General features: G+C 49.0%; 1 protein-coding gene across 1 annotated transcript; it reads right to left on the bottom strand.

Moving 5' to 3' along the window:
* Window positions 1–2319: 2319 nt before the first annotated feature.
* On the bottom strand, window positions 2320–4950 carry LOC6603958 (DC-STAMP domain-containing protein 2). Its single transcript, XM_026994189.1, has 10 exons — window positions 4946–4950; window positions 4617–4715; window positions 4249–4559; window positions 3928–4188; window positions 3653–3866; window positions 3429–3582; window positions 2797–3371; window positions 2667–2741; window positions 2470–2607; window positions 2320–2413 (listed from the first exon to the last, which is right to left on the bottom strand). The coding sequence occupies exons 1-10, from the start codon at window positions 4948–4950 to the stop codon at window positions 2320–2322; spliced, it is 1926 nt and encodes a 641-aa protein (XP_026849990.1).
* Window positions 4951–12489: the final 7539 nt, after the last annotated feature.

Below are 12489 nucleotides of genomic sequence, written 5' to 3'. Positions count from 1 at the left end.
CCGCCTAATAGTTATTTTTTTCCGTGATTTAAGGAGACGTGATTTATAAAACGTTTATTGTGTTTGTAATTAATCGAGCATTCTGTTTGCTACATGTGCATAACCAGTACTCCTGTTTTCGTGTAGTTATTCCCAAATTTTTAATCCAATTTGTGTTTTCTTTCCTACCCCGTCATTCTTAGTCACCGGCAGCTGCATTGCTGTTGACATATGTATTGTCGATGCACTCTATCTGAGCCGCTCTCTCTTCTTATCTACATTTTAATCTTCTCCGCATAAATACTAACACAGTCGTATTGCGTTTGCCGCCTCCCTCTCCGCGTCGGACGCTTTGTGTTTTTCGTGTTCGTTTTGTGTTTGTGATTTTGCGACGGCCAAATCGTTGTTCGTTGTTGTTGCTGTATTGATCTACGTAATTGTTTGTGCTACTTGATCATTATTAGTTTCGACTTAAAGTCATCGCTCAAGCATTTTCCTCGAATAATCTCACCTTTCTCATATTTATTTTCCTCATCTTTTCATAATGAGTATTTGTTGTGCTAAACGCTGCCGCTCAGCTGCCACACGGCAAACATTCACCTTCTGCTGGTTGTGTGATAACATGGCACACATTGTTTGCGCCGACTTTGGGCAAATTGGAGGACGCGTAGTCGACCTCATAAAGACTCGCTGCGGTAAAGAACGACATGCGGGTTTTTATGAGACAGACTCATACTGAATTCGCTGCGCTCAACTCCGGATACAAAATGCTACAGGATAAGTTTCTTGTGTTGGAGTCTCATTTCAAAAATCTAAAAATTTTGACTGAGTCGCCAAAGCGAAAGAAGGTTACCAACTATTTGCCAATCTCTAATCCGGTCGTTTCTCTTCCAGTCCCGGGATCACCTGCACCCCAATCTCGATCACCGTCACTTATAAATTCTGACGCCATGGACCTTTGTTATAATGGTTACATTATACGCGCCGAATACGACGGAGGCCTCATCTGCAGTCTCTCCTGCAGTCGCACCTGCCGCCACTCCCGCGCCCGTGTCTGACCAGGACGTCGGTCCGAATGTCCTCGAGGAAGCCGTCGCAATCGCTTCCGTGGTCCAACTTGAAGCCGCTAACGCTGCCGTCCGGAGGGTTGTTGAGGCTCCCCAACTAACACCTCTACGTCCACTGCTCCCGTCTCAACAAATAATTCTGTGACCCCCCTATCTGTTCTTACTGCGGTTGCTCCTTCAAAACCTATTTTCGTCTCTCGACTCATGGCATCGGCTACGGAGGTCATGGTCCGAAACTTTATATTGTCTAAACTCAACATAGATAGTTCTGCGGGTCTCGTAGTTACCAGTCGTGCCAGTGGTGCGGAAATGCATTTTGTTGTTGTCATTTCCAATGCCCCCACTGTAAAGTTCATTTGCTACCGCATATGCACATGCAGCGGAATTCTTTCGTCTCTTAATATCGCAATCTCTCGTACTCGGCTTAACAGCGGCCCGAGCAGCTCTAACGCTCTCGGGCTATCCTACTCTCTCGCTCGCGTCTAAGCTTGCTGCATAGGGCCCGGCAATTTGGCCCGTCAGCCCTTGAATTGTCAGTCTTGAGCTAATCGTCGCAGCTATTAGATTAACATCCTCGCATCAATCGTTCGCCCAATCATCCCCATATTTACATACGCGATAACCTGTACATATGCAGTACAGCATATGCAGTACGCAGCATATAAGTACATATGCAAATAAATTGTGAATTATATATAACCTCTCGACTTTCATTAACTTCAAAAATTGCAACAGTTATTAAAAACGCTTAATAGCTTAACAATCTCAATGCTAGGGATCTCCGGGGGCTCCAGTTCTGGCTCGACCTTCGGTTGCATGCCCGTAGAGTCGGACTTGTACGAGGTGGTCTTCTTGTAACCGTAGTCCAATCTAACAGCTATCTTTCCTGCATGCTCGCGTAACAGCCTTCTGCTGGTTTCAGACGGGAAACTTGATGGTGCAGTAAGTACACTACCTCCTGCAAGATGCAAGAGTAATCTTATAGTAGATAATTATTTTTACTGAACTGAAAATATGTTTCGTAGAAATAATATACACTGCAGATAGTTGCACATAGTCACAGAGTATATATGTATTCAACGAAACCCAATTGCCTTTCCTTTCTGTGACGACTGAAAGGAGTTAAACTGGAACATACACCTCGTCGTTGGATAATTGATTCTCGATCCGGCCCCCTACACTCAATCACTTTTCAGTTTAAACGACTGAGGAAGAAAGTGATAAATCAGCTATTTTCTTTTATTTTAAAATCATCCAACATATGTAAACAATATTAAATATTGATTCTTTTCTTGTGATATCCATCGCAATCCAACCTAGCTTGCTTCTGCGTAAACGATTGTGCATCAGGATCATCAGATGAGTCCCTGCAGTGCCAATAAAGTGGTTTACAGATCCCAATTACACCAAAAAATAAACTCACTGAACTACAGAGAAATCACTTAAATCGCCATAATCTATTGGCCGATGACACAGGCAGCATTTGTTGTTGGATTTGCTGAAACACCTCGGGCAGAAGACACCTTTGCAGCCTAGTGAGTCGCAATTTATGCGGGTGGAACTGGAGGACAGAATGAAAGTCTGAACAATAGCAGAACAAAATATTGACGAATTACCTACGAGCTTAAGGACTTGGCGCAAATGATGCAGATATCACTACTCATGGCACCAACCAGACAGGCACAACAGCAGCATCTAATGGCGAAAGTTTCAATTAAATATGTGGAAATGTCTGCTCCGCGAATCTCACCGATTCAGATTGCCCCTGAACGAGCTGATGTGCCCTTTTCGATCCTGGTACATTAAGGCAGCGCGGATCTGGCGACGGGCCAACTTGAATACGCTTATTCGCTCAGTCAAGATCTTGTTGTGCAGATACATGGCCCTCTCATGGTCTCGCTCCGGGTAGAAGCAACGCATAATCACATGACGTAGGCGCAGGAAATACGGCTCCGTCAGCAGGACCAGCCAGGCGAATAGACAGAGTCCCAATATCTCAGCATATCTGTAATGGTTCGGTTCTACAGGCTGAGGCAAACATTCACTCGTTTCCAAGACGGTTTTCTGAGTGAGGGGCCGAAACCCCTTGGATATCCCTCGCATTATTTCAACCAAAAACCCTCCTCCTTTGATCTTCAGATCTATATAGGCAGGCACTTCTAGTCCGGACTTCTGATGGCCATAGTACGACATGGTGGCCAGCATCCAGAAGAGGCTATAATCCAAAAAGCAAATGGAAAACAATTGCAGGGAGGTAAAAATCATGAAAAAGGAACTCTCCCCAATATACAAGCACTCGGAAGAGGTGAGACGCGGACTGGTGATCTGTAATCAGAGAATATCTTTAGAGAATTTCATTAATAGAAATCGCAATAGCCCAACCCTTATGTATTTCCTTCTTTCAAGTCGATTCAGGGGCAGCAGCAGCGCGTCTCCATGATTCTGTCTCTGAATGTCGATCGCATAAAAAGATTCGGTTAAAAATACATTCTTATACTCCAGGCTATGCATGTAGCGGATATAAAAGTAGGTGCCCCTGGAAAGGAATTAGAATTACCAGCATAACTGATAAACTTCGATATTAAGGATTCCGAGTTCTTGCCTACTTAAGAAACACTGCCGCAACCAAAATGTAACAGAGGACATCCAGCAAGCCGAACATTAGCATCAATGGTTTCAATAGCCTGTTGATATCCTGTACGATTTCTTCACCCACCTTTAAAAGATCCTTCGAGGAGTTTGTGTTGAAATAGAAGTCGTGTTCAAATGTGATTTTGTCATCAAACATTTCCTTGATATGACCCAAAAAATCATGGTACTCTGATGCAAGAAACAACAAATATATAAATATATGAGTAGAATTTTGAACTATTCTACCTACGCTCCATGACCTTATCCAGCATCTCCCAGTTCACATCCCAAAAGCCACTGCAAAATACATCTATGATCTTTGCGGGATAGCAGAGGGCCAGAAACAGTTTGGTAGCGTGGCAAAGTGGCTTGAAGATTCCCAACTTGGTCTGACACCGGGTCATGGCACGAAGGGCAGCCCGCTTGCAACGTCCCCACGGTGTGCCCAACTCTTCATTGCACATATCCACAATGGATTTCAGCCAGGCCAGACAGTTCTTGAGGATTGCAACTGAAAGGGAGACTACTGGTTTAGGAACAGATCCTGGACAGCCAGACTCCGTTTACTCACTGATGATGATAAGATAGTCTTGGATACGCAGTAGAGGCTCCATTACTTGACTGAGAGCTTGACGCATCTCGTCCAACATTAAATCTATGGCCATTTTAATGGATTTCGCTGGTTCTATTAATACGTCCATCATTTGGCCAAGTTCCTGTCGCAACAGCTCTTGTCCGCAGGCCAGGCTGCGCAGCATCACTTTAAGGTTTGCAAGGATATTGGCAGTCGGCCCAATGGCAGCCAGAAGGAACGCCAGGGCTATAAGACAAGAGCGTCCGCGGGAGCTGCAGAGCGAAGGAATAGCCAGAGTCAGTATGCACCTGTGGAGAGAAATAATCAGGGATTTCCAGTGACTATCAGTATAAGCCCGCACTTACCTAACTGGACGGCCATAAAAGAGAAGAATAAAGAGCAATGTCAGGCTTACAATTGTCAGCCATCGAGGATTGAGGTCTTGCAATCTCAGGGACGGATGCCTTTCATACCACACGAGTGTTAGAACTGTACCACAGAGATATCCACAAAGAACGATTGGCACGCAAACTTTACATATCCAAATGGCGTTTTTAATTTCCATTTTGTAAGACGCCAAAAATTCAAATATTTTATTGTTAATGTCGTTACTCCGTTATCGGACGTTGGCCATCTCTAAAAGCTTGTCATTGACAAATTACCCAAAACTAAGGCCGTCCTGCATACAGTTTACTGCATGATGGTGTGATGGACCTATTTCAGACTGAGGTAAGCTCAGTCATGTCCAGAGGTCAATCCACAAGAAATTTGTAGAAAAAGATGGAACTTCTAGGGGGACGTCAGGGTTGCCATGTCGTAAAGAGGATGGATCTGGGCTAGGGCTATTCGGAATGAACTTACGCAGTTTGATATTATTTAGATAATTAGACACTTTATTATAAACTCTTTTAGCACTTGTTAAATTCGTAAGCTATTTGGTACAACGTCTGTACTCGTTGCCGGGTTTCTACGTAAGCTCTTTGTTTGTAGGGGGGCGGACGAAGCTCAAGTCTCCAACGACGATATGGATGATGAAGTGAAACCTCCTGTAGCCGTCGCAAGAAAAGAAACTGCCGTGGTGCTTTGTGGTAAATGTGTGGTATTTATTTCGGGGGTCGCGCGGTAGATCGTGCGTTTGAAAAGGGGGTTGAAACGTCACTACTTAACTCTATGCCTTATGGTGCTTTTTCTGCCGTGAGCGCCGTGTGGATCGTGGATTGTGGATCCGAGCGCCCCTCCGAGCGCGCGAGAGCGAGCCGGGACCGAGGCGCGCGGAGCCGGCACAGTGCGCGGAAACTGTCTACTGCTGGCCTGAACATCCTCCCCCCCCTTGCAGGATTGCAAAGTATAATGGGGTCGCAGTATTTTGCAATATTTGCAATATTTGTCAATGAGGACAGCTCGGAGTCTCTTCTCAGGGCTCAGGCGAAGGAAATGGTGACAGGTCCGCAGCGGATGAACTCCTCGGCAGAGCCGGCAACGGTACGAGTTGATCCCTCGATCACGACGGCTCTCCGTGGTGCGGCTGGCGCGGATCCGTGGGGCCATGTCTGGATGAGGATGGAACTAGGATGGAATAGAGAAGTCGAAGAAGTATTAGTACGGAGCTGTGAATGGGACAAGTTCACATTCACGTTATTGTTGGATGGAACTACAGGGTTCTACTGGCAGGAGAACGACCTTTACAACCGGTCTTTTGAGGGTACCGCGGGCAGTAAGGATATCCTAAGTTATCCTTCCGAGCCGCCATTCGTTGGACGGCAGGGTATCATCTTTGATGACCACCATATCGCCAACCTGCAGATTTGGCGTCGGCGTCTGCCACTTAGTCCGCTTGTGGAGCTCCTTGAGGTATTCCTCCTTCCACCTTTGACAGAACTGTTGGTTGAGGAGGGCCTTCAAATGCTGCCACCGATTGATGATCGAATTAAGGTTCCCTTTTATTTCGGGCTCGGCCGTAATCATTAAGGGTCCCCCAATAAGGAAGTGCCCGGTAGTGAGGGCCAGCAGCTCCGTCGGATCATCGGACATCGGTGAGAGCGGCCTGGAATTGAGGCACGCTTCAATTGGCGAGCAGCGTAGAAAGCTCCTCAAACGTATACCTCCGAGTGGACGTGGCCTTGTAGAAGAGAGTTTTGAAACTCTTCACTCCGGCTTCCCATAGGCCTCCCATATGTGGAGCTCTTGGTGGGATGAAGCGCCACGAAACCCGCTGATGGCTATACGCATCAGTCACCGAGACCTTAAACGCGTCAAGGAAGTCACTGGAAAGCAGGGTTGCTGCACCAACGAAAGTTTTTCCATTATCTGAATGGATACGCTGTGGACATCCGCGCCTTGCGACGTACCGAGCGAAAGCGGCGAGAAATTTTTCGGTGGTGAGGTCGGACGTGGGTTCTAAATTTATCGCCTTTGTGGAAAAGCACACGAATACGCACACATACCCCTTCGTGATCAGACATGCTCTCCCTGTATAGTTCCGTATTTCAAAAGGACCCGCGTAATCAATACCTGTATGCGTAAACGGTCTGGAAAAGGACGACCGCTCGGTTGGAAGATCTCCCATCATTTGGGTTGCAACATCCTTTTGTGAATAACGCAGACCTTGCAGGAGTTCACAACCCCCTTCATAAGCCTTTGAACCTTTGGAATCCAATACTTTGATCGAATGAGGCGCACCATCAATTGGTTTCCGCCATGAAGAGTTATCCGGTGTGTAAATTGCGCGAGAAGGCGAGACAATTATATAGGAGAATGATTGGATGTTGTTCGTCGTATCTTAGCACTTTAGAGCCTCCGACACGGCCGCATGCTCTGATCAACCCATGGCGGTCTAGGAAAGGGTTCATGTTCAGGATAGAACTTGACCTTGGCGTTGGCCGCTTACCGCTTAGGCAGCGATACTCCTCGGGGTATTCACTACGCTGCGTCTCTAGGATAAGAGATTTTTCAGCTTCGGTAATTTCGCCGCTCGTAAGATGGCCCTTTTGCGCGGTGGCTAACTTCCCGCAGCGCTTGGTAAAGCGCAGGATATATGCTCGGACTCGTAGAGCTCTCTCCAGTCTTCGGCTGGGTTGAGTGCGAAATGGACCTTTACAGTTCGCTGCTCTAAAGTCATAACGGGGGAGTTACTAGCTGGTGCCGGCCATTGATCTCGGCCGCTCTGCAGCCAAGTTGGTCTGTGCCACCAGGGTTGGTTATCCACCAACTCCTGTAACGGCACGCCTCTGCTGGCTAAGTCCGCGGGGTTCTGTTCGGATGGAACGTGGCACCACTTCTCAATATCGGTCGCTTGAGATATCCTAGTCACTCGGTTGGCCACGAACGTGGTCCGTGACACGCGGGCTTTGCCAGCCAGGCGAGGACTCTGGTGGAATCGGTCCAGCAATAGCAGCTCGTACTTGCTGTTGGCATATTCGGCAGGATAGCTGCCGCCATTTCGGACAAAAGCACTGCCCCGCAAAGCTCTAACCGGGGGAGCGACACGGTTTTCACGGGTGCGCCTCACGTTTTCGCTGTGAAAAGCTGCACCTCGACCAAACGGTCAACCTCAATGCGCACGTAGATGGCGGCACCGTAAGCCTTCTCGGATGCATCGCGGAACCCATAATGTTCAACTTTTACCGCTGGCCGGGAGCCGACCCTTCTTGGAATATGGATTTGGTCGAGAGCGGAGTAACTCCGCAGGAAACTTTGCCAGCGCTGGAAGCTCATCGTCCCATTCCAGGTCCTGCAACCAGATTTCTTGCATGAAGATCTTGGACCGGACAATGAATGGGGCCAACCACCCCGCGGGGTCGAACAGCCTTGCGATCTGGGACAGAACTGCTCGCTTGGTGTATGACGACTCAGGCGCTAACTCGGGAGGGACAAAAAAATACTCGTCTAAAGTCGCTTTCCAGCGAATACCGAGAGTCTTAGCCGTGCTCTCTCCCTACATCTCCAGAAAATCGGAGAGCTAAGTGCGGCCAGCAACTCGCGGATCGTTAGTCGAGCCTCATCGGTAGAATCCGCTCCGGCTAGGACATCGTCGACATACATGAATGACCGGATAATGCGACTTGCTTTCGGAAATCTGGACTGGACGTCGCTTGCTAGCTGTTGCAACACTCGGATGGCAAGAAAAGGAGCGCAATTGACTCCGAAGATTACGGTCTTAAGGGCATAGTCGCGGATGTGTCCCTCCTTTCGAAATAATATTCGCTGGAAAGGGGTGTGTTTCGGGTCAACCCAAATTTTGACGATACATTTTGGTGATGTCCACGTTGAAAACGTACCGGAAATAACGCCACTTTAGGATCTAGAGGGTCAAGTCAGATTGGAGGACCGGGCCGGCGTGCAGAAGATCATTCAAACTCACATCGTTGGTCGACGGCCTGGATGCGTTAAACACCACGCGGACCTTCGTGGTAGTGCTCTCAGGCTTGAAGACAGCGTGGTGCGGAAGGTAGTAGGTTGAGGACCCATGAGTCGGAGGAACTTCTGTCATGTGCTCAAGCTCTAGGTTGTAGAAATAGAATCGTAATAGAATAGAAACAGCGAAAACACTTCTGTTCTGTCTTTGGGTTGTATTCGGAATGAATTCAATTTATTCTTCAAAAACTTATTTAGCCTAAAGTACATAATGTTCTTGGTTGAGTTCTGTCGCTAAGGGCAGCGGCAGAACGGGATCATGTAGCATGCCATATGTATGTGTATATTTATGTTTGTAAGAATGTATATGCAGAAGGCATCTACATTGGAATGCTCATTTGGCCACTTGGAATATATTGCCGACACTGCAGTTCTCACGCTGCAGGCCAGTCCACATATAAGGGACTGATCGTACATTGCCACAAAGTGTCTTTATGTTTATGAGCGTGATACTCAACATTAACTTTGGGCATATGACCACTTGACATATTGTATACATATTGTATGCATATGCTTATTTGGTATACAACATACTACACCTCCCTTTTTAGAGAAATAACGTAATATAATTATGTAGTTATTTATTTTTTTTTTAAATCCTTTTTTTTGGATATCTTTTATGTTGATTATCTCTTTTTTTTCAATTATATATATTTTTTTTTGTGTATATATATATAGTGACATATCTATAGTCCATGCTCCGCATACCCTGGTCTATGTCTATTACCCTGCACCCACAATACTATAAACAATCCGACACCAATCGATTCTCAAGAACCGCGCCATCGTAGCTGACCAATCAGAGGCCCTATTCTCAGCCACCCCCAAGTAATGCAACACCGATCATACGCAGCGGAAGCCTTTCATCAAAAGCCGCCTTTCCCACATATCGATCGAGTCACGTACTCCATCTCCGAAGCCGAAGTCGAAGCCAACACCTCCGACTGCAAATCCGAATCCCAAACCGAGCATGATAATATAAATAGTCTACATTTGGGAAGGCAAATCAGTTCTGTTCAAGACAAACGTCAATCGCGACACCGTCGGAGAATTCAACAAAAGTTAATTCCATTCAAGACATCGGACCTCAGTCATCGTCGGAATTCTTTCTTGGTTCCCTACCTATCGCACCGCTCAGCAGCCCGTATACACGTCTAGAGACTAGCTTACCCCTGAACTCCCACGCTTGTACTCGTCGAAAGCCTCCTCTTCCCCGTGGGTGCAGCGTATATGCAGGATCTCCTCTCCGTAAGTGTAGTGTCGATGCAGGGTCTTCTCCCCGTAAGCGAAGCGTCGATGCAGGATCTTCCCCGTGTCACTGCCACGTTGGCGTGGATCCGGGCCGCCACGTGTTTTTACTTTTTCCAAGCCACTCGAATTTTTCCGCGAACACGTCCGACTCATACGACTGCTGCCAATCGCGTCGTTACTCGGTTGCGTCGACGCTGGCGGCTTATCTTTGGCCGTCGCTGAATTGATGCTGTTATCTACCGTTTCGGCTCTTGGTGTATTCCTCTCTCTCTTCGGCTTCCGCTGCGTTGTTGTCGTTGGGTTTTGTTTCTTGGTGTATTCCTCCCCGTTTCTGTGTCGGTGCCGTTAGGTTTCGGTTCTTTGTGTATTCCTCCCCGTTGCTGTGTCGGTGCCGTTGGATTTCGATTCTTGGTGTATTCCTCTCCCTCTTTGGTTGCTGCTGCGTTGTTGTCGTTGGGTTTCTGCTTTCTCGGTGTATTCCTCGCCGTTGCTGCGTCGATGCCGTTGGTTTTCGGTCCTTGTTGTATTGCTCTCTCGTTTTGGCTGCTGCTGCGTCGTTGTTGTTGGGTTTTGGTTCTGAAAAGCCAGTGACGTCCGCCGTGATCGCGACTTGCCCCCACCTTTAAAGAAGATAATAAGCTACGTGGGGCTTAGAGACCCCTCGGGCCGTATAAAATATAAAGTTAATACCATAACCTAAAACTGAAAAGTCAATGCTTAAACCTAGAAAACGAAGAAAAGTCAAAATCTTAATTCAAATAACGTAGGTCCGGGTCCCTCCAATTGGAAAATGCCGGCGAGTTGATGGGCGGAAAAATGTGGGTGGAGCGTACGCTCTCTCACACACCCCATACTTCGGGGGTGCCGAAGAGTGACGGTGACGGCCCGGCTGCGGGTAATTTTTATGCGAAAGCAAGTGCCGTCATGGACCTCCAGTCGCCGGACTCCCAGTCGGTAGGCACGATCGCGTAAGAACACGGTTATGTTGGATATGAAGTCCCGGGGCAACCGCCGACCTGGCGCGTTGGTCCGTCATTCGGGGGGAGCCTCTGCCCATTCCGGGTCGTCCTGCACCGCGGCTACCGTAGGGTGGAGTCGGAGGATTTGCAGCAGGTCGGCCATCTCGCCATACTCTCTTCGGAGTCGAAGTCAACTACTCCATCTTTGGGACGTTGTGGTGGTAGTCCGGCGTGGGCGGCTACGAGGGGAGGCGCGACGTCATCTGACCCCGATGGGTTGGCTGGTGCCAACTGATGGTTCGCCTGGGGCGCGAAGCCCAGGCTCATGAGGGACCCGGAATCGCACCCTCCGCCGTCGCGTTGGGGTCCTCCTTCCACTGTATCGCTTGCGTGGGGCACGTCGGAGTAGTGTGGTCCCGCACCTTACCCGGATTCGTCCTCGTTGTGTACTGCTGGAGAGGTGGCTGCCCGACCTTGACCGGCCAGGTTCCACTCGGCCCAAAAGGGGCGAGTCCCATTCTTTCCGGGAGCCAGTGGGTGTCTGTTCCCTTCGTCCTGCAGCGTGGACGCCAGACTTTGAGCGTCGCGCATTATCGTCTCGTGTTCGTCGGTGTCCGTGGTCGCGTTGTCGTCGTCTATGGTAACCCCATAACTCCCGAACCAACGGCGATTCAGGGCGGCGACGTCGTGATTGGGCGCCGAGCGGACACCTGCGGTTGCGAAGCGGCCATCGGGCTTTACTTCCTCTTCGGCGTCGGTCCCCGGGTCCTGGGTTTGTTGGTCGATCCACCCTTGGATGGCTGCCACGCGCTGGCCCCATGGCATCCTGTCCTGTTGTCGAAGTGTCGCCGACCCGCCTCAACTGGGCTTGACGGGAGGTGGCCCATTGGGGTCGACGATCCAGTCGCGCGTCCGGTTTGTCGTTGGTTCGTCGGCGGGTGCCGGGACTTCAGGCTGCTGGTGGTCGCTAGGGTGTCCCGTCGTATCACCATTTGCCGAGCTTGCCTTCCGTCTCTTAGACGCTTCATGCCTTCAGTCGATTCTAGGGAGAAAATGCCTGTCGGTTAAAACCTGCCTGTCTTAACTAGAAGTATTAATACCCTCCCCCTATCCTGCTTGAGCGGTGCGAGTAAGAAGATGTTTACATTGGGTGTAGTACTTATCTAATCTCATAAGGGGATGTATACGTAGCTTACGGTTTCGTGGGTCGCGTCCCTTACGGGGTGAGGACGTTACGGTAGCGCGCTACCGCAAGTGGCCCTGGCGAAGTCGGCAGGTCATTCGGGTCTCTCCAGCGTCGTCGGGTTCTCCTCGGGGTGGTCCACTCCGTGGAACGCCTTTAAGTCGGTGAATCTGTAGTCGAGGTTCACTGTAACTGGGTTAGTCGAGTCTGATCTTCGAAAAGGGTCGCGTCCCTTACAAGGCTACCGCAAGTGGCCCTGGCGAAGTCGGCAGGTCATTCGGGTCTCTCCAGCGTCGTCGGGTTCTCCTCTGGGTGGTCCACTCCGTGGAACGCCTTTAAGTCGGCTAAACTCGCCGTTTTCCTTCGTTTGCCTTGATGAATCTGTCGAGTCTGATCTTCGAAAAGGGTTGCGTTGTCGACCGGCCGTGGCAT

Source organism: Drosophila persimilis, unplaced genomic scaffold (genome assembly GCF_003286085.1).
Source record: "Drosophila persimilis strain 14011-0111.01,24,50 unplaced genomic scaffold, DperRS2 tig00001355-arrow-arrow-pilon, whole genome shotgun sequence".
NCBI lineage: Eukaryota > Metazoa > Arthropoda > Insecta > Diptera > Drosophilidae > Drosophila > Drosophila persimilis.
This window is presented reverse-complemented; position numbering and strand designations above follow the sequence as displayed.